Source organism: Moschus berezovskii, chromosome 8, assembly GCF_049115385.1.
Source record: "Moschus berezovskii isolate FMDL1 chromosome 8, NW_MosBer_1.0, whole genome shotgun sequence".
Classification (NCBI taxonomy): domain Eukaryota; kingdom Metazoa; phylum Chordata; class Mammalia; order Artiodactyla; family Moschidae; genus Moschus; species Moschus berezovskii.
The window spans coordinates 3,581,218-3,604,101 of record NC_142467.1 but is presented as its reverse complement, the minus strand read 5'-3'; the positions used below and the strand labels follow the sequence as shown (position 1 = coordinate 3,604,101).

At 45.7% G+C, this 22,884-nt stretch overlaps 1 protein-coding gene across 1 annotated transcript in view; it reads right to left on the bottom strand.

The window, feature by feature from the left end:
* The window catches only part of FBXL17 (F-box and leucine rich repeat protein 17), a 526,365-nt gene that overhangs the window by 10,719 nt on the left and 492,762 nt on the right, over positions 1 to 22,884 (bottom strand). The window contains exon 8 of the mRNA XM_055430119.2: positions 9,897 to 10,039. Coding sequence (XP_055286094.2) covers positions 9,897 to 10,039 — 143 coding nt within the window. The remainder of the gene's footprint in view (positions 1 to 9,896; positions 10,040 to 22,884) is intronic.

The window sequence follows — 22,884 nt, the reverse complement described above, 5'->3', positions numbered from 1 at the left end:
TTTTCAGGACCTGCACTGCCGACCACATACGCCGGCTCTCCGCAGGCCGGGTGGGTGTTTTCATGATTCTGTTTCCCTCCCTTTGCAGCAGGACACCCACCGCCCTGTCTGGGTGACTTGCCACGTCCGGCCGATGCCACCTGCGACCAGGGCAGAGAGGTCTGGGACGCCAGGAATCGGACGCCGCTTTTACGGTCTCTCCCCTCGTCTCTTTCCCTGGGGCTGCACGCAGAGCTTCCCAGCGGTCCAGCAGCTCAAGAGGCAGGAGGAGGCTGCGGGAGGACCCGCCGCGAGGGAGACAGGCTGGGGAGGACCGCGCGAGGACTCTGAACGTGAGCAGACGGGGCCCGCGTCTGCAGGCAGAGTCACGTGCCTTTCCACCCCGCTGCCTCTCTCAGCCAAACCAAGGTTTCTCTCTGCACCCCACAGCGACTCGTAACAAACACCAATCTGTGTTTCCTGATGTGGGATGGATTAAACTGTGTCAATAATCCCCCTAAAAGAGAATTAATTTAAGAGGTCTCTGGACTTCACCCTCAGCACCCGCCAAAGAATTCCAGGGACAGTTTTACCCCAGAAAATCTCGTGCAGTTCCTGAAACTAGGGGATACCTAAGAACATCGAGAATACCGCGCACACAGCTTAGGCGATCTTGTTATGTAACTCGTAGCGGAGGCATGGAGGCGGCTGCTAAATGACAGTAATTAACATGAACACGTTCTGTCCGTGGAGACTAAGGGGAAACAGGTGTTCGGCCTAGAAAAAACATTTCTCAGTGGATTTCCTACGAAGTCAAAATGTCTTGGGTTTAATTCACACAAATTTTTAAGTTGAAAAAAGAAATTAAACTGTGTCTGCAACCAAGAATACAAACAAGAATACAGTGGTTCCCAGTCCAACTGCTGATTAGAACCACCTGGGGAATCTTTGAAAAAAGTCTCAGTGGCCCGATCATCAGTTCAGTTCAGTCGTTCAGTTGTGTCCGACTCCTTGCGACCCTATGAATCACAGCATGCCAGGCCTCCCTGTCCATCACCAACTCCCGGAGTTCACTCAAACTCATGTCCACAGAGTCGGTGATGCATCCAGCCATCTCATTCTCTGTCGTCCCCATCTCCTCCCGCCCCCAATCCTTCCCAGCATCAGACTCTTCCAGTGAGTCAACTCGTCGCCTGAGGTGGACAAAGTATTGGAGTTTCAGCTTTAGCATCAGTCCTTCCAATGAACACCCAGGACTGATCTCCTTTAGAATGGACTGGTTGGATCTCCTTGCGGTCCAAGGGACTCTCAAGAGTCTTCTCCAGCACCACAGTTCAAAAGCATCAATTCTTCGGCTTGATCATATCCCAGACTAAATGCATGCCAGTCCTGGAGGACGGGGACCCTGGCATAGTATGTTTTAAAGCCCCTGGAAGGTTTCAGGGTGAATCTCAGGTTGATTGACGAGATCCCAGAGACACAGGAGGTGGCCACCTGACCTTCCCAACATCTAACAGAAGGAAAGAGTCCCCTCCACCCAGTTCACACAAGTGCCCAGTGCTTTCTCAAGGACCACACACGAGGTGGGAGGAGAGGGCGCACATGACCAAGTGTCTGATATGAGCCTAAGGAGAAAATGACTGTCTTATTGGAGCCTAAAAACCACTCGCTAAACACGCGTCATCAGCTTAGTACAGGCCACCCTTGATGCACTAGGCCTCATGCACCAACCTCATGCCAAGAGCTTGAGGCCTTCGAGGATGTATTTTTTTATACAGAGCTAAGAAATATTACTCTTGGGTGGCAAAAAAACTCATCTCAAAATCCCAAAGCATAGAGAGACAGACACCGAGGATGCAGTGAACCTGAGAGAGGCAGGCTCACAGACTCAGTCAGCTTGGCCAGATGCCGTCTCTCCACCCAGAGTCCGCGATGATCGCAAGTGCTCTGCTCTGTCAGTATCACAACAGGCCTGGCTTCATGCTGTCTCTTTCTCGGAAAATGTGGGTTGCCTGTTAATACTAGCATTGCTTCTACTCACCTGAGTCTGCACGGCGAGAAAGCTACAAGGAATCTGGAAGAACGGGGATCACAGAAACGCCTGCAGCGCTAAGTGGGAATGCGGGCTCACCGACTTGAAGCCTCTGATTAGAGACCAGGGTGACCAGGCATCCAGCAACTAGAGAGAAAAATCAGCGACGTTTTCACTCCCTGTCCCACCGAGCGAGCCTCCACCCAGAAGGATGTTTCAAGCCAAGTGGAAACTTCAGGTGTGTTCTGGGATACGATGTCCTGAGGCTGCAGACTTATAGTACTGACCTATCGTGCAAGGCTGTACATCGTTCGTACGGATCTGCACATGCGGTACAGGTAAGAACCAGTCCTGACGTGTGGACGCCTGGATGGACAAAGCCCCCGGGGAGGACTCGGTGGCACCCTAGAAGACTACTTGCGAAAACCTGGGTCCTAACAGGGTAATTAACGAATGCCGTCACTGAGGGAGCAGTGACTGTAACATATTCATGGGGACACATCTGTGTGTTTCCAAATTAAACTTGCACAAGTTAAGCCGAAAAACACAACTGAGAGAGAAAACTCAGAACCTAAAATTATGCTTTCTTTTGTGCTTACTGGCTTTCTTGATTTCAATTTTTATTTTCTTATGTAAAGCTTTAGGGCGATAGTAATCACTAGTGGACACCTGATTTAAAAACAAATCTTTCTAAAACTGAATTTCCATCAGGTAGCATTTATGGATTTGACCTGTTTCCTAAAATAAATTTATTAGCAGCAAAAATTTATTCTTCATAAACAAGTGACAGTTTTGACTTTCAGAAGAGAGCAGTTCAGGGTTAGGCTCTGAAGGGTGGGAGTCTCGTCACACCGCAGACACCTGAGCTCCATCCCCGACTGGCCTGGACCCCCAAAGCAGCACTCAGACGCCCGCCGCAGGAGACCGGCAGTAAGTCCGAGGCGTCGGCTCCCTTACACGCTTACTTATTCCCCCCAGTCTGAAAAGTGAAAGCGAAATAGACACTTTTTATCATCTATCAAATGATTCAGAAGCAATGGGCTCAATGCCCTTACCCTCTCTGTTCACGAGAAAGGACTTAGCCCTGCAGGTCTCAAGGTTTCATCTTTCTCCATACGTTTGACCGTCATTTAATGGGTCCTAACTCACTGGAAAAGACCCTGATGCTGGGAAAAGTTGGGGGCGGGAGGAGAAGGGGACGACGGAGAATGAGATGGCTGGATGGCATCACCGACTCTGTGGACATGAGTTTGAGTGAACTCCGGGAGCTGGTGATGGACAGGGAGGCCTGGCGTGCTGTGATTCCTGGGGTCGCGGAGAGTCGGTCACGACTGAGCGACTGAACTGAACTAGCAGCAGCAGCAGCAATTCAAAAGACAAATTTAACAAAAATTGTTGTCTGAGTCTCAGGGGCCTAGGTTTTCTTTGTAAGATCTGAGCATGTGCATTTATATTCATGGCTGGAATATATGAACTGGGCAGTTCACACCGTGGTTAAATATCTGACCAGGGCAGCCATGTATATGCGTGAGTCAACAATGAGAACAGCCATGGTAGCTGACACTGCGCGCTTACAGACCGCATGGCCTTAGGCTGAGTCCTTTATTGAAGTACCTGATATAATCTCATAACCATCCCATGGGGCAAATATCACCCCATTTTTCAGATGGTAAAACAGGCTTTTAGAGATTAAGCTGTCCAAAGCCCCATAGAGAGTGAAGCGAAGGGTAAAGAATTTGGAAACCCAGCGGTCTGCCCCTAGCGCTCACCAGTGTGACCCGAGGGAGGTGCCGCAGCAGGGTGTCCTGCTTTATTTCTTAGATACCAGAAAGGCCTTCAGTGACTGCTCTGGAGAACTTCAGGCGAGGAGGGCTGGAAGAGGAGGAGATGGGGCCTTGGCGAAAATGAGGTGGCGAGATAACCTCTGAATTTCAGCTGATGTTTTTTCCCTGTTTCAATTACCAGGGATAATCAGGAGAGGGCTGTAAAAATGTGTTTTAAAGTGCTCCTGCGCGGAAATCACTGGGAGAAACTGTTTCATCAGCAAAAGGAACAAGATGCTGATACTTCAAGAGAAGGACTCGAGTTTGGATTTTAGAGCCCCAGCCTCACACAACTCTCTGATTTTCACGTCCTCTCTTGGAGCGCATGGCCTGGCGGGCAGCTTGGGGAACGGATACGTCTCCCACAACTGCCCCATCTGATACCGTCAGACCGCTCCCGCCTTGTCAGGGGAGCATTTTTGTTTTGTTTTCTTTGATAAGGCATACATTTGAGACCTTAAAATTCTGTCTACCGGCAACCTGGAAACAGCTGTGGATACACTGCGGGCAAGGGCAGCCCCTGCGGGTACACGCTTTGTTTCATGGCTGAACTGCTACCCAAACAGTCCTGGACACAGGGCCCCGCAAACTATTTTTCCCCTAAACTGATTTTTCCAGTTAGTTCTGTATATTAGTTACAGAGTCCTATGTTATTTTCCCCGTAGGGCTTTCCTGCTCATGGCTCCTAAATAAGCTGATGAAAAACCCCATTTTCTCCACAGAAATCTTTAGGCTGTTGAGGCTTTCTCTTACCATAATTACTTCCTGAAAAAAAAACCCGCAGTGGTCAATTCCGCCTGAATATTTTTACATTACATTGGGCACGCAAAACTTGGCCCTTGATATTTTAAGGTTGCAAAGCAGAATACTGGCTTTAAGGAGCTGACTGGTCTCCCTTACTTTTTTTCTGCATTGACTGCTCATTGATTTGATTAAATCTCTCCACCATTTCAATGAGACAATCCCTGTGTGAAAACAAGGATTTCTTATGACCTGAAGAAATCATCCCTTATTAAAAGAGATCCTCTGTTTCGCTCGTCAGCTAAGCACTTCAGGAATGAGGGCAGGTGAGGAGAAAGGTCTTGGCAGTGGCAGTTTGATGAGAAATGAATTAATTTGATTATTTCCATGGTGTGTGGATCAATAATAGTCGGCCTCCACGGAGGCCCCTGGCCTCAAGGCAGCTGGATAATCAATAGGATCACAGAGAGGCAACTCTCCTCCCCCAGCAGCCTCTCTGATCTTTTTTTGGGCGGACTCTTCACGCCTGTGTAATTCTAATTTATGTCAACTAGAAATCAAAGAAATTCCAAGAGGCTTTGGTCAGAGGACATCGGGGTGGACCTTTCAGAATCTATTTGTGTCTGCTCCTTGAGTCGGGTGGCCCCCGCGGCCCTCCTGGCGCCCCTATGGGCTGAGGCGAGGCGGCTTCCCCGCAGAAGGGCTGCTACCTGCTCTGGGCAGAGGCGCACAGTGGGGTGAACGGGGGGCTCCCCGCCCCCATCTATGACTCCGCAGACACGTGAGCGCCAACAAGCGTTTCCAGCCAAGCACTTTGCCAAGAGTGGCTCCCTCAATAATGCTCTTTAATGCTACCCCAGACGCTGGCATTTTCAAATCAAATGAACAGTGTATAAAATTAGTTCTGCATGAAGTTACAGAAAAAGAAAAAAATATAGAAAGTGAAAGGGAGCTTTTAAAAGCTCCAGCATTTCTTCATCCAACTGCTTTTCACAAGGGTTTGGCATTTGAGAATTGCTACATTTATGATGTTATTCGCTGCTCATAATTCAGGCCCTCTGTCTCCAAACTTCTGTATTAACACACGTTGCAGAGGTTTCCACCGCGACATTTTATCACAGAGGTTTCCCAAACCAGCCGGGCTGCCTCTGGCGAGGTCTGGTTTCTCAGCCAACACCATGCCGCTGGGCTCCCTTGCTTTTCATCAACCTTGTTACCTCAAACATTTTTCATTAACCTTGAACACTGCATTTCCATTGGCCCCACAGCTTTCCCAGGAATTTTTTTTTTTTCTTGGTCCTTCTTAGTTTTGTTCTCCATCCAAACTGCCATGTAAGAAGTGAGGAAAATACCATATTATTAGAAGAAACAGATCTGAATGGAATCTAGAATTCACTGAAGTTGTGAAAACAACTTCCATGAGCAAAGCCACTGACTGTCTATAATTATGGAAAGCAGAAAAAAAATACTGCTCTTATTAGAGAGTCCTGTTAGTTATACAAGTAGTTTTAACTTAATCACCAAATAAATGCGTGTTAAGCTGATAGGTGATTTCGGGTCAACTCTAATTCCCAAGGTCAAGTAAGCCTTTGAACAGCCTTTAAGAATATAAGTTCACCCCGATTCATCAAAGCCGTCTCACACAGTGTTTTCTTCTCTGCACCCTTACAAGGCACTGAAGTTTAGGGGATTAAGTGCCATCGGCTTCAAACCCAAAGTAATGCCTCTAACGTGCTTATCCATCCAGCAATCGGAAAAGCTACTCACACAGGGGCTTCTTAATACGCTTCCTAATTTTACAAGCGCGAGGGGAACGCTGCATTTGTCTAACGACTGGAGGACTCCTTCCTAGGAGTCACCCATTGCTGCCAGACAAATTTACTGCTGTTGAGTTTAGATGCTGTTTGATAATCTAAGTACATGCTGCTTTCATCTGCAAAGGATACATTTTCTCATCTGTTCTTTGTTTATCTAATGAAAGCGTGAGGAAGAAAAACATTTTTTTCCCCCACAACAGATAACAATGCATTTTGTTATTTAATTCTTCAAAAGCTCAAGTGAGGGGGCAAAAAAAGCAGACATTTTAAAAGTATAGCTTCCCAATCAAATATAAGCGGCCCCGAGTGAAAGAAAACAGAATCAGGTTTCAGCATTTTGGAGAAGCCCAGGATCACAGAGCACCAGCCCCGGGACTCACAGACGTGATGAAGCCCATCCGTCTCCAGATCAGGAAGCCCACCGACCGCAGGCCTGCCAAGGGGCTGGTTGTGGGGGCCAGGGAGGTCTCTCTGCCCCCGCCTTTGGCTCCAGTTGGTGAACAGAGAGGGGACAGAGAACTCATATGAAGAAGCTTCCAGGGGCTAGCAGATTAGACTAAGGTACATGGAGAAGTGTGATAGGCCCAAATGAACTTTCTTCTTCATGGTTTTGCTGGTACAGGTGACCACACGGAGAGGGACAGTGGCTCTTTGCATCCTAAACAGAATTTCACCGTTTCTGGTTTCAGTTCTAATAGCCTTTCCTTCATCATTTTTCTTCGTTCTTTCTGCTTTCCTGCCTATTTGAATTGTTTCATCTTTAACTCACCTTTGCCCCCTACTGCAAATCTTTCTTCAGCCTTATGCCTAGATCAGTAAGTTGATTCCAAACACTATCCCTCAGAGGCATCAGTTTCCATTCGTAGAGTGTGCTTAATATGCAATTATTGATCTATTTATGTAGAAATAATAATCTTAAATTTAAGTGAGGAAAAAGTGAAATGGCAACATTTTTGAGTTCAAGTCTTTCCTCTTTCTAAAGATTTCCTTTCAAAAATGGGATAGCAGGCAATGCAATTTTTCTCATTTGCAAATTCAAAAATGAAGACCCAGGTTAATATAATATTGTTGATGATAAGAATAATTATTAACATTAAGCATTTTATATATAACAAGCATTACTCTAGGGGCTTGATATATGTCCACTCATGCAATACTCACAGCATTTCTACCAGACGGGTACAGTTATCATCCATCCTCGTTTCACAAATGAGGAGACAGAAGCACTCAGAGGCTAACCCGTCCGAGCTGACACAGCCAAGTGCGGAGCCCAGATCTGCACCTCAGCTCTGGCTCCAGAGTCCGTCCTCAACTGCTACCTTAAATTCTTTGCTACTCACATACTCCTTTGAATCCTGATAGAAATTTAGCATCTGGAAATGGACAGTATAATACAAATGTGGAAGACAGAACACTCACACTGGATGTCCATCCAACTAAACCAACCAGCAGGCTTAGCTCAATCAGTAAAGAATCTGCCTGCAGTGCAGGAGACCTGCGTTCGATCCCTGGGTCAGGAAGATCCACTGGAGAAGGAAATGACAACCCACTCCAGTATCCTTGCCTGGGAAATCCCATGGACAGAGGAGCCTGGTGGGCTACAGTCCATGGGGTTGCAAAGAGTTGGGCACGACTGAGCGACTAACACTTACTTACTGACTTAAATCAACCAGCAGGCTTTTAAGTGCGAGGCTCGACGTGCGCTTTGTGTGTGGTTTGGAAACCTCTTCCGTCCTCACAGAACCTCCCGTGTTTGGCCCTGAACTGCCTTAAGCCCAAGGATGCCAGCCGGCAGGGCTGGGCTGGCTGCAGCGGGCTGGGTTGGGTGGGATGAGAGCCCTAATATGGACAAATTTGCATTTAGGCAGAAAAGGATCCTTCCACTTATGAAAACTGGCAAAATGCTGGTCAGCAAATATGTCTGAAAGGATCTTCTGAACTAACTGGAGGACAAATTCAGTTCCGAAGCGGGCACTGATCTCAACAAGCCTAAAGAGCCTGGACTAGAAACATGGGGACTTCTGCCAACAGTTGTGGGCACATGGATCCGTTTTTAAATGCCTACCTTTTCCTCTCCTTGCTTAGGTAGTTCGCGAGCAGTAATAGCTTTTGGCAGAAGTCGAAGGGTTCTGCTGTCACTGTTCAGGGTTTCTAGAACACTCTGCTGCCATGGACTCTTTCACTTGTTTTAAACGAAGTCATTTTGAAGTGACAGGGTTAGTAGCAGTGTTAAGTTATTTAGTAGTGAAATTTAAGAGAGACTTGCCACCCTGGGGTCTCCACTGTTGCTCAGTAATAAAGTCAGTAGCTTTCTAGGCTGGGCTGAGTATGTGTACTAAAATCTCTCTAATCATAACTAACTGGAAAGGTCTGGTATAAGTTGGGATTGTAACACATCTGGAAAAAAGAACTAGGTCAATTAACAAAACTGACAAAGCACACAGAGAATTTGGGCCATTCTTCTTCTTTGTCCCCAAATTTGGTACATTTAGAAAACACACGTCCTTTGAGAGGCCTACATATTTGGCTTCCTGCTCTTTTGCCGCACTGTCCCTGATCACCAATCACAAACAGTAGCACACGTGCATACACTGTTACAAGCTGCCAGCATTTTCAGTGCCGGTAGCCGAGGTGGTCTCTCTCAAGGAAGCATCCCCTTCTCTGGAGACAACCCCCAGGGTGGGCCCTGGACACTGGACAGAGGCTTGAAGACCTGGGGTGCCACCCTGGATGAGGGGCCTGGGGTCAGGGCCTGGTCTTACTGACCTCTGTCTTCTCCCCTCCACAGTACAAATGACTATCTCCTAGATTTGCTTCTGGGGAAAACGTAAAAGAGACAAAGGGGAAAGTGCCTCTCCAATACCTGGTTATCGGGACAGCTTTTGATCATCTTTATTAAATGCAGGTCAACTTCTCAAACTCAGGCTCACGCCTCTGGCTGGCTCCACTGACCTTCGGTGGGGCCTCTGGGACTGCTTCTCAACATGTGTGAAAAGCGGCATCTGAAGTGTGGAGACTCCCATCTAACATTGCCTCACTGGCCCTTTCCTTCCCCCCAAGGGCCAGAACACAAAGACGCTGAGCAGTGGAATCGCGCACTTCAGACTGTGACAGAATCATCTGGCACTGGGCTTTCCAACCTACTGCTGTAGGAAACCCGGAACCCCGAATGGAACTTTACCATGAGGCCACGCACACTGCAGTGTGCCACGCAAACACGTTTAATCGCAGCCCGCGGACTTATGGACAGGAAGCCAAAATCTAAGTTGAGTGTGTGTGTGACTGCTATTTTCTTTCTGCATAGGCACAAACATTCATTTTTAAACAGAGATATTCAAAAATCATCTCAGATTAGTTTAGAAAACCAGGCAGCTTACCATGCATACCTATAACAGCGTAAGTACGTGTGTGCATACATATATATACCCAGGGAGAGAAGAAGAGTCTCCTATCAAGCTGCAAATGACACTGTTATGTAGGAAAGAAGTTTGACAGGCAACTCACTTTGTCACATCTCATCAGCCCCAAGTATCTCAAAGACTTGCTGCTCTGTGCAATCAGGGTGGCTCCTTGGTCTGTAATCTCTTTACACCAGCCAACGTCCACGGTCTCTATTGTCATGCTGTATCGCCCAATGGCTATCAGAGCTGCAGGGGAGACAGGAGACAGGAAGCACAGATGTCAGCTGCGCGAGGGTCTCTATCTTATTACGACCATTTCTCTCATTTCCTCACCACACTTGCTCCTGAAACGTTGTGTATGAACGAATGTTTCGTAAATGAAATCCAATTTAAAATGCTTTAGGAAAGCGTGCCCTATGACAGAGCCTTTCACAAAGTGAATAATCATTCCATAATTTCCCTTCTATTGGAACACAACCTTTTATCAGTTTTATTCATTACAAGGTTACCTGTACTTCCAAACATTCATATCTGGAGAGGGCATAAACTCAAATGAATTACGCATATAACGTTACAGGAAACCCCTAAGGAGTAATTAAATTTTACCCAAGATAAATTTAATAATTTTTAAAAAGAAAAACCTTCGGAAACACCATTTTGATGTGTGTTACTCTGAATGTGAATTTCTTTACCAATTGGCACATTTTTTCCCCCATCTGTTCATGATCTGTAAAATGTAAGAGTGTATAATATTTTTCACGTTAGTCCTTCTTGCGACAGCTAGGAATGAAGAGGACATTATGCACACAGTTGAATTCAGCTGGCGCTGGCATTCGTTATGGTGAATGTCCTCACCGTATCAGAAGTCTTCCTCCTGTTGACACAGGGAATGAAGCCTGGCACGTGAACACCAGCCCTGCCCCTAGTCTTCTTGGCTGTTCAGCCCTGTGCCTCTACTGATGCACAGAGATGTATCCCATAATCTGTGCTGTGTACCACACATCACTGCACAGCTCCACAACCCGTCGCCCTGCCAGAGCGTCCAGTCGGCGAGTGTGGCTCGTGGCTACGAACCTCTAGTGAAACAAACACGCCTCTACCTTTGCAGCACAGGAAAACAGACTGCAATACCTCCAGCCAGAAAATGGTGACGTTGCATTGGTTTGTAAAGGATAACTCTGAAAACAACACCACAAATATTAAAAAGGAATAACAATTATTTCCTCATTCTAACATAGGATGAGTTGATTCCTGTGACATCAAAAGCAGACGATATTCTCCCATTGATCAGAATGATAAGAGCAGAGTGAAGTACTCATGTAAATAAATGTTAACTCTTAAAGCTTGCAGGGAAAAAACACACGGCAAAAATCTCTTTGCTAATTATCTCAGTAATTTTTTTTAAACTAGGAAACTCATGCCTATGTATTCAAAGTATCAAAGCATTCCTAATGAGCCAGATATTTAAAGTTTATAAAAACCGTAATCATGATCCCAGTGTTTTCCAGTGAAAATGCTATTAATACAAGGGAAGAAAAAAACTTCCCAGAAGTTCCTCAGGACATCAATTCGCGGATGTCCTCAACTGTGTACATGCTGTTTTGGCATTTAGTTTTCTGAGGAGGCGGGACAGGGCAGGGGCGACCTGCCCAAGGTCGGAGTGATTTTTCCGTGTAGTATAAGCAGCATCTCAGGTTAATCCTATTGGTGTTCCTGACCTAAGGAAACTGTTGCTATCTCTGGCAGTGTCATAAAATTCATCGGTTATGATATCCTCGGGCTCTCTTATGATAGAAAAAGTAGAAGGCTCAAAAAGAAATCCCTTTCACTACAAAGTACTCGAATTATGATCTCAAAAGAAGGAGTGCCAGATGCACGGTGACCCCACATGGGTGGACTGTGTATTTCTCCCGAGGTTTGGCTGGAACGTGAAAGCTCCGTGCTCTGCAGATGATGGTCAATCAAAAGGCCAGTGGAGCTTCCCGAGGCCGCTTGATGAGCTCGCGAACAGCTACCAACTACCGGTTCCAGGTGCTGAAATCACCAGTGAATGGTAACTTCCGTTTTCCCTCCTTTCTGTCTAAACTAAAGCACACGGCACATAGGAGAGCTGAAGGTGCAGCCACGGTGTTCAGTCTGTCTCCCATAGCTCTGCTTACCGAGGAGAGAGCTAAACGCTCCTGCTCCTTAACTCATTCACCGACGCAGCGAAACCTTGGGAGCACGCCAGACACTTTTCTCCAGCACATTTCAGGCGCGTTTTCTCATTTAATCCTGACAGCAACTCCACAAACTCTTAGTCTTAGTTCTTTTTAAAGACCAGGGAGCTGAGTCACAGAACGCTGGGAGAGCCTTCCCGTCACCACGAGGCAGCAGGCTGGAGATGGCGACCTGAGCGCAGGCCGGCAGCCTGCCCGGGTGCACTCAGCGCCGCGAGCTCCGAACTGTGGGCCCGGTCCCGGCGATGCCCGCAGGCTGCAGGGCCAGCGCGGGGTACTGCGGGGCGACACGCCTGTGCTGGGTCCCGGGGACATGCACGGTCACAGGGCTCCGAGGGCTGGTCAGGAGGGGTGGGGGGTGGGGAGGGGAGTTGGGTGGAAATGGGGAATAGCCAGGTAAACAGTCACAACACAGGGCTCACTTCTCATCACTTCCCACCCCCAAACTTCTCACTTTCCAGATCCTGAAGGAAAAGTCAGCTTCTCAGAACCAATCACTCCATCATCTTTTTGCCATGACGTATTTGCTTAGCTATGTACTTTTTCTTTGCCGTCCACTTTCCCACTAGAATGACAGATCTATCCACTGCTGGATCCTCAGCACCTAGCATGTGCCTGCTACAGAGTCAGTTCTTAAACGTATTCGCTGGGCATACCAATGGCTGCCACGTGGCCAGCTCTACTGCAGAGACATGCCAAGGAACAGGCAGCCCCTCAGTCTTCAGGGGAAGAGAGGGGTCACAGGAGCCCTCATGGAAGAGCTGAGCTAGGTCTTGAGGGATCTTGAGAAAGGATTCTCCAGAAAAACACAGGCGTGAGGGCTGGTATGGCAGGCTAAGGAAATAGCGTGTGAAGGGTAGAGAGACGTGAAGGGACAGGGAAGCTGCAGCTCATCCTATGTGGCTGAAATAAAAATAGGGCCAAGGAAGTAGTGGACGGAGTCAAGAAATGTCATTCAGTGATTAGGAGAGCTGGGCCTCAGAGATACACAGAATAGCAAAAATAAGCAGAGTCCTCAATGCCATGAAGCCCATATTCCAGGAGGAGACATGGATATGAAGTAAACACAGAAGTATACATAATTCTAAACTGTAACAAGTGCTTTGAAGGAAAAGGAACGATAACTGTCAGGATGATGTCTAGATGGCACGAGGGAGTCTTTCTGGCGAAGTTATTTTTAATCCCTCCGGTTGCCCAAGAGTAGTCATGTATGGATGTGAGAGCTGGACCATAAAGCTAAAGAACTGATGCTTTTGAACTGTGGTGCTGGAGAAGACTCTTGAGAGTCCCTTGGACTGCAAGGAGAGCCAACCAGTCCATCCTAAAGGAGATCAGTCCTGGGTGTTCATTGGAAGGACTGATGTTGAAGCTGAAACTCCAATACTTTGGCCACCTGGTGCGGAGAGGTGACTCATTTTAAAAGACCCTGATGCTGGGAAAGATTGAAGGTGGGAGGAGAAGGGGATGACAGTGGATGAGATGGCTGGATGGCATCACCCACTCGATGGACGTGAGTTTGAGGAAACTCCGGGAGTTGGTGAAGGACAGGGAGGCCTGGCGTGCTGCCGTCCATGGGGTCGCAGAGAGTCGGACACAGCCGAGCTTCTGAATAACAACAACAAACAGACCTGCAGAAGAAATACTCACGGTAGAGGCTAAGAAGACTGAGGTTAGACACCTTACCAAGGCCCCAGCCTATTAAGGGGCAAAATGAGGGTGCAGATGGAGATAGTCTGTCTCCAGAGCCAGGGCTCGCTGTCACAGCAGCGGCACCCAGGGTGGTAGAGGAGGCTGAGTATTTCAGAATACACTTCCCTTTACCGCCGTGCAGGATGGAAACGTTGCGGCTCAGAGGGAGCCAAATATTTGCCCTGTATCTGTAAAACAGGGTCCAAGAGAATCTTTAAATTCCAAAATATATACTGAGTAATTTACCTCTCTCTGAGTATGTCCTGCCATCGGATAGTTTTTTCGTTTTTCATGAGCTGCTAAACCAGTATTGTGGTATCGTCTGAAATTCACTTCTGGCTTCACTACTTAGTGGATGTTGAACTCAGAATAACAATGTAACTTTCCTGTGTCTCAGCTCCCTTACCTGCACAATAGGGAGGTTGACTATATGTTCTGCCTATTTCACAGCGTTGGTCTGAGCTTCAAGTGAGACAGTATGTGTAAAGGACTTCTCCCTACATAAATATAATGACTTATTAGATGTTTCCCCACACCATTCTACAGTGGTCCAGTGGACTAAAAATGATGACCTGAATGAGTTTTGAAACATGACAAGCTCTGGGTAAATGACAGCATTATATACATGCTCCATCACTCTCTCACTGCTGGCTTCTTGAATTCTCCTCTGCATCAGTGATCATGAACTCGCAGACTGCACCGGGGAGGCCAGGGTAACTGGAATGCACGATTCCTGCCTCACTAGGGGCTGCTGCGACTTCACTTTCACTTTTCCCTTTCACACATTGGAGACGCAAATGGCAACCGGCTCCAGTATTCTTGCCTGGAGAATCCCAGGGACGGGGGAGCCTAGTGGGCTGCCGTCTCTGGGGTCACACAGAGTCGGACACGACTGAAGTGACTTAGCAGCAGCAGCAGCAGCAGGGGTTACTGACATATTACAATGGTACTTACTACACCTTGGCAAAGGATGAATTATGCAAGACTAATTCCTTATCCCAAATGTAATTTTAATACTTTTTAACATGCTAAGTATAACTAATAAAGTTAAATTTTAAAAAGTCACACAAATTCAAAGTTGTAGTTCAGAAACATATGATGATCAAGGTAATACATGAACTCACCAAAAGGTGTTTCCATAGGCAAACAGAGTAACTGAATGACATGAGCATGTATGTAGCCAATTTTCACAAAGGAGCTGCATTTCTAGGAATCTACCCTGAATCAGTTCCGTTCAGTCACTCAGTCGTGTCCGACTCTTTGCGACCCCATGAACCGCAGCACGCCAGGCCTCCCTGTCCATCACCAACTCCCAGAGGCTACCCAAACCCATTTCCGTTGAGCCGGTGACCCCATCCAACCATCTCATCCTCTGTCATCCCCTTTGCCTCCTGCCCTCAGTCTTTCCCAGCATCAGGGTCTTTTCAAATGAGTCAGCTCCTCGCACCAGATGGCCAAAGTATTAGAGTTTCAGCTTCAACATGAGTCCTTCCAATGAACACCCAGGACTGATCTCCTTTAGGATGGACTGGTTGGATCTCCTAGAAGTCCCAGGGACTCTCAAGAGTCTTCTCCAGCACCACAGTTCAGAAGCATCAATTATTTGCTGCTCAGCTTTCTTCACAGTCCAACCCTCACATCCATACATGACCACTGGAAAAACCATAGCCTTGACTAGACAGACCTTTGTTGGCAAAGTAATATCTCTGCTTTTTAATATGCTGTCTAGGTTGGTCATAACTTTCCTTCCAAGAATATATACTTCCAATTACACAAAATTATACATGTACAAGTTTATTCATTAAAGAATTGATTGTAATTGCAAAACAATGGAAATGACATAATACCCATACACAGGAGAGCGGTTAAATAAACTATGCTACATCCTCACAACTGAATACCAGGCAGCTTTTAAAAAAGTTAAATGGGGGAAGATCACTAGGAACTTTCAAATCATTCAGTGAAAAAACTAAGTACAAAAGAGTTTCCATGATGTGCTACCACCATGCAAAGCATAACAGAATTAAAAACAGGAATCTGCTCCTCTGTATGAAAGGAGCATGGGAAAGACAAAGCAGAAACTACAGACTGTTTAACTGTAGTGGGCTGGTGGGAAAGGGGAGAAAAGGACAGGGGATGGAATGTGGGGGTGGGGGTGAGGAGGAGCACACACTGCTTGGACTATCTCACTGGCTCGAGCTTTGACACCACCCTTATGGCAGAAAGTGATGAAGAACTAAAGAGCCTCTTGATGAAAGTGAAAGAGGAGAGTGAGAAGTTGGCTTAAAGCTCGACATTCAGAAAACTAAAATCATGGCATCCGGTCCTGTCACTTCATGGCAAATAGACGGGGAAATAGTGGAAACAGTGGCTGACTTTATTTTTTTGGGCTCCAAAGTCACTGCAGATGGTGACTGCAGCCCTGAAATTAAAAGACGCTTACTCCTTGGAAGAAAAGCTATGACCAACCGAGACAGCATATTAAAAAGCAGAGACATTACTTTGTCAACAAAGGTCCATCTAGTCAAAGCTACGGTTTTCCCAGTGGTCATGTATGGATGTGAGAGTTGGACTCGAAAGAAAGCTGATCGCCGAAGAATTGATGCTTTTGAACTGTGGTATTGGAGAAGACTCTTGAGAGTCCCTTGGACTGCAAGGAGATCCAACCAGTCCATTCTAAAGGAGATCAATCCTGGGTGTTCATTGGAAGGACTGATGCTAAAGCTGAAACTCCAATACTTTGGCCACCTCATGTGACGAGCTGACTCACTGGAAAAGACTCTGATGCTGGGAAAGATTGAAGGTGGGAGAAGGGGATGACAGAGGATGAGATGGCTGGATGGCATCACCGACTCAATGGATGTGAGTTTGAGTAAACTCCAGGAGTTGGTGATAGACAGGGAGGCCTGGCGTGCTGCAGTTCATGGGGTCACAAAGAGTTGGACATGACTGAGCGACTGAACTGAACTGAACTGAACTTGACTCTCTAAACCAGAGTAATGTTTGATATACCTCCCAAAATGAAACAAAAAAAAAAAAACCCCAACCAGGATAGGACGCTCAAGCAGAATACCGACAGGAACAAGTGAACCTAACTGTTACAGATAAACACCATGCCAGGACCAACAATATGACCACGCCGAAGGGGACAGAACTAAGAAGTAAGGTGCTTTGGAAACACGATTGTGACTGAATGTCGTAAACTGAAAACCAAACAGAACTGCCGGCAAATTACTGCACTCTAGTTAGGAAATCTGTTTCTCGCAGGGGTATGAGTTAGCAATTCAGTAACTACTTTATGCATAATCCAAGATTATAAATAATGAGAGCCAGTCTTTTCACTGCTAAAGAAGTTACCAATAAAAAAAGGGGGGAGGCTTAATGAACCTTGTGGTACTGAACTGGAATCAGGGATATGAGAATGACCTCATGCTTTTTTAGACACACATGATAAATAAATACATATAGAAATAACTAATAAATATTGGAGAGGGAAATGGCAACCCTCTGCAGTGTTCTTGCCTGGAGAATCCCAGGGACAGGGGAGCCTGGTGGGCTGCCATCTATGGGGTCACACAGTCGGACACGACTGAAGCGACTCAGCAGCAGCATGGTATATGTGCACAAACGCATGCTTTAGTGTACATACATATTACATACATATATTTCCGAGCTTATTCTGCTGAGTGGAAATGAGCCAAGGACACCCCAGTAACAACTGTCTACGAGCACCCAGATCTAAATATCATTCTCCGGTAAGCTGAATAGAAGGAATCAGTGTTTCTTAGAAAAATTCCAGACCTGGGGCAGCTAAAATAGAAGCTGATTCTGCAGTATCTTGTGACTGTAGAAAAAAAGAAATGCTTAAGAAAGAGTGAGGGTACATAGAAAGGACAGAGGATTCAATCAGAAGGAGCTGCCAATGACTGCAGCTAGAACAATTTGGGGAGCAAAATAAACTATGATAATACTGGATTATGGTTTAGAAAACTGAATAAGCATTCACAGCTTCATATTGATACAAATAAACAGCCAAGGGAGGGCATGCTATAGAACTCCAATTAATAAGCATATAAGGAATAAGGGAAATAAAAAAATGTGATCAGGTGAAGACCACAGTATTAATTATTGCAGGCAAGATATACCAATGCTGCCGAAATCAGTGAATGAAAGTTTGAGGTGAAACATAATATTGGCATAGTGCTAAAGATATCTGTGTGTGTGTGTTAGCTGCTCATCTGTGTCCAACTCTTTGTGATCCCACAGACTGTAGCCTGCCAGGCTCCTCTGTCCATGGGATTCTCCAGGCAAGAATACTGGAGTGGGTTGCCATTCCCTTCTCCAGGGGATCTTTCTCACCTAGGGACTGAACCCAGGTCTCCTGCATTGCAGGCGGATTCTTTACTGTCTGAGCTGCTAGGGAAGCCCACCAGAGGTATTTATCAACTATGAAGGGCTGTGACTTCATAGTGGAGAAACTCAGCAGAGACCACCTTACCCAAATGATCAGAATTGACAACACTAGTAATAACACACACAGACATAATGCATCATCTAATTATTTCTGCAAGTAATTATTCACTGAAATGAATACTTTCAATCTACTCATAGGAGAACAGCACACAAACCCAAAGTGAGAAACGTTCTATAAACGACTCAGCCTCAGCCAACAGAAGGGTCAGGATAGCGACGCACAGGAATGAGGGGCTGTCACAGATTGCAGGGGTGTAGGGAGGCTTGACAGCTCAGACCAACGCAGTGCGACACCCCGCACTGAGTCCTGGGCGGGCATGGGGGTCAGGGAGAGACCTGCTGAAATGCAAACCAGACTCGCAGCTTAGGGGGTCTTATCGCTTCAAGTTAACTTCCTTGTTCAAAAACTGCACTATGGCTATATGGGTGAAGAATACACATGAATCCTTTACTATGTTTGCAACTTTTCTGTGATTCTAAAGTTTGCTTTTAAACAAAGAGAAAGCAAATGGATAAGCTGACAAGCGCCATCAAGTGAGTGAACTACGCAGAGGACTAAAATTTTCTAAGTGAGAGCAGGCATTGTTTTCACAGCGAAAGAGCTGATACACACAAATGCTAGGACTGAAAATACATTCTCCTCACGGACAAAGATTAGTCATGTGAGTGCACTAACAAGCGACCCACGTGTGCCTTTCTGTCCTGTCCAGTTCCATCGTCTGCTGTGGGTCTATGTACCTGCAATAAAATCAGAAGCAACGCCCCAGTGCTTGAAAGAATTAGGGTTCAAATTTAACAGTAGGATTAACATCTTTCATGTCATACTTGGATAAAAGCCATTTGCAAAGAAATTTCTTGGCACAGGTACAAAGAGATAAATACGAAAAGTGTTCTTCTTTGTGAAAGCCACAGTAGCTCCCAAAACAAAGAGCCGGCACTTTCAGAGGCCTGTCTTGTTGTATGATGGTCCCAGAGAAGGCTCCCTCTGCCCTGTAGGACTCCAGCAGGGGCTCCTAGCCCCGGCGGTTCAGGAGACTCACAGGCGCCTAGAAAGAGGACAGACACCCGAGTCCCAGCCCTGCAGATTCTGACTCGGGAGCAGCTATAAAAGCTCCTGTGATCCCATCGTGCACTCAGAGCTGAGAACCTCTGGATCAAAATAACCTACAACTCAGGCAAAGGCAGTCAACTGAAACCAGAGGAGCTCATCTTGAAGGATGTAAACAACTTCTGTGTTCTGATATTTGAAAACAACTTTGTCTCTCCAACAGTCCCAACTCCTTGTGCATAATCCAAAGCTTTTAATCCCTTTGTTTCTAATGTATGGAGAAGGGAATGGCAACCCACTCCAGTACTCTTGCCGGGAGAATCCCATGGACAGAGTAGTGTGGTGGGCTACAGTCCATGGGGTTGCAAAGAGTCAGACACAACTGAGTGACTTCACTTTCACTTTCTTTCTAATGTATAGCCTGCCTGTCTTCCACTTTTAAACATTATTCTGTTCCTCCCATTATTATGAGGCAAATCCAACAGTGACTACAGCCTATAACATTTTTGCAAATTGTCCTTTTTTTGTAAGTATTTTCCTTTACTACATTGCACTTATATACATTTCTAATGCAGCACTTCTCAGAGTTTGTTTCATATTAGAATTATTTATCAACAAGCCTGTCTTCCCACTAGATGGTAAAGTCTTTGTAGCAATGAATGTGGAGAGTGTTTTCCTAGAACCCCTAAATCTCTGGAAACCAAGTGTCACTCAGTTTCTTTATAGTCTTAATATGTTTTTTGGAAGTATAACCTGCATGCAGAAAACTGCACAAGTCCTCAGGGAACAACGTGATGAATTCTGACAAAGTTACCACAGCTGTGTAACAGCATCTGGACTGAGAGATACAGCATGGCCAGCACCCCTAAAGCACCCTCGTCCCCAACACCAGTCCTTACTATCCCCCAAAAGGATAACCACGGTCTTGACTTCCGATTGTGTAGATCAGTATTCTTATTTTTGAATGTCAAACACTCAATACACTTGTTTCTGGCTTTCAGCTGTCCATTATGTTCATGAGGTTCCTCTCTACTGCTCTGTGTACCGGAAGTCTGTTCGTTCTCAATGGCTCTGTGTACCGGAAGTCTGTTCGTTCTCAATGGCTCTGTGTACCGGAAGTCTGTTCGTTCTCAATGGCTCTGTGTACCGGAAGTCTGTTCGTTCTCAATGCTGAGAAGTCACCCACTCCAGTACAGATGGACGTTTGGGTTGTCTCCGCTTTTTGGCTATTAGGTACAGTGCTTCCATGGACGCTAGCGTAGGTGTCTTTGTGGGAATGTGTGTTCTCATTTCATCTGTGTAAACACCTGACAGTGGGATTTGTGGATCATACGGTTAAGTATATGCTTAATTTCCTAAGAAACTGCCAAAGCATTTTCTAAAGTGGGTCTTGCCAGTTTACACTCCCACCAACATATGAACACTCCAGTGAGCCCACAGCCGCGCCAACACTTGATGGTATCCGTCTCTTTGACTACAGACCCTCCAGTGGCTATGAAGTGGTGCCTCACTGTGGGCTTTACTTTCAATTCCCTAAGGACTAATGGCGCTGTGCACCTTTTCCTATGTCACACATTTTCTGAAAACCCGAGCTCAGCGCCTCTCTCCTTGCAATCACTCAGTAAGCTATAATAACTATTAAATTGCTCAAGAAGAAAAGCACATACATATTTTTTCTATTATTAGGCTATAGCAGAGAATAGCTTTCTAGACAACATATAATTTTCCATGTAATTTGAAGAAAACTCCCAGTAAAATAAACTTAATCTATCCTCTGGAGACATGAAAAGTCTTAAAGTTTTTTAAAATATGAAAGCAAATTCAAGGGAAGAAATAAGGTCATTGAGAACTTTCCAAATGCTCATTTCCTTGTGGAAATTTCAAAGACTGTGGAGTACACATCACTTTAGGAACTCTACACCTCTAAAAATCGACCGAAAAATAAATCTTAAACAAAAATTGTCCAACAGCGGTGGGTAACATTAGAGTGGAAACCCTGCATTGTTCTAGAATTTTCAGGATGCTGCACACAGGTCATTTATTTTACATGACTCTACTTTACTGAGTTCTGAACAGCAACAGGGGAGAACTGCCTGACTCAGGAAGGGAGCGAGCTGGCTGTGGCCCTTGACCTTTCAGGGAAGAGGCTCTCTTGCCCGATACATCCTGAAATGGAAACGCAAGCATTATTTATAGGCTGCGCCTGCTTTCCTTCCTACGAGATAAACAAGCTAGTGCAGAAGTAAGAGTTCAAATGAAGGAGTTTTTGAAAAATAAATGTCTTCTTTATATGCATCAGGAGCAAGAATAAATATTTCCCCCCTTTATCACTTCTTGACTGTTTTTATTTTAATGCAGAAAGACACAAATGTGATTGAGCAGGTAGAAATTACTTCTGAATGTGGGACTTCCAAAAATGTAAGGAACAAGGGGTGCATTTAGAAATAGCCTTCATTGAACAGGAATCTGATCCATGACTCTGATTTTCAGTGGTGCTGTATTTGCTGGTAACTAACCCTTTGAGTGGAATGTTAGGTTCCCCTGACAATCTCCTTATTAAATTTTAGAATCTGAGATGAGGAAGAAAAAAAAAAACCTTACCACTCTAACATTAGTGGAGAACCTAAAGTCCCTGGTTCAATGATTCTTTTTTATTCCGGCCTGCATAAATACATATATTACTTATCAAAGAATTATGCATCCTTCTCAAAATCCTGACATTATATTAGATTTCCTTACTTTATGAGAAGCGGATTCTGGGCTTAAACATGTTGGCTCACAGATATGGAAAAGTACAGCAGTGTCTCTGCCACCTCTCTTCGTTGGCCCCTTCCTGAACTGAATTTTCCAGACCACTGTAAGAGCATCAGTTTCAAGCGGGCATCGGCTACTAACATCTATCTGCCCCGGAGTGCAGAAAAGTAAGGTGAGATTTCAGCAGCTATCATTTAAGAAACACAAAGGCTAGTGACAACGTAGGTGTTGTTGAGCCACCCAGTCAACACTGTAAAAGTATCTTGATATTGAACCGAAGGAAACCACAGGAAGAGAGAACGTGCGGGCCTGTCAGCAGACTGAACGCATTGTCTTCTTTCAGCAAATGCTAACTGAGCTCCTACGACGCGCCAGGAATGTTTCAGGAGCTGGGGATAAAGAGAGCAAATCCCTGTCCTTGTGCAGCTTGTATTATGAAAGTAAATAAATAATAAGCATATATGGTATTTTGAGTGGTAGGAGCACTTTGGAGAAAAATAAAGTAGGGACCAGGGGTAGGAGTGCTCTGGTTTTAATTAGGACAAACAGGAAAGGCCTCACAGAGAGAGGGACATCTGAACAAAGCTCTGAAGGTGTAGATGTCCAAGGGAAAGGCGCCGTATAGAGAAAACCTCGTGCCGAGTCCATGAGGTAGGTAGGCTTGTTCTAGAGTGAACAAAAGGGCAAGATGGTGAATAGTAGATTTCGACTGGGGAGTTGACGGAAAAGGGGGTGGACAAAATCATCTTTTAGGCCAATGTAATGACATTGGCTTTTACTATAAATAAAGTGAGACTACACTGGAGAATTTGTGGCAGAAGGCTGTTGTTATGAGCTGAAAATTTTTCAAAGGACTTCTCCAGCTTCTGGATGGAGAACAGACTGTATGGGGGCAAGAACAGAATCAG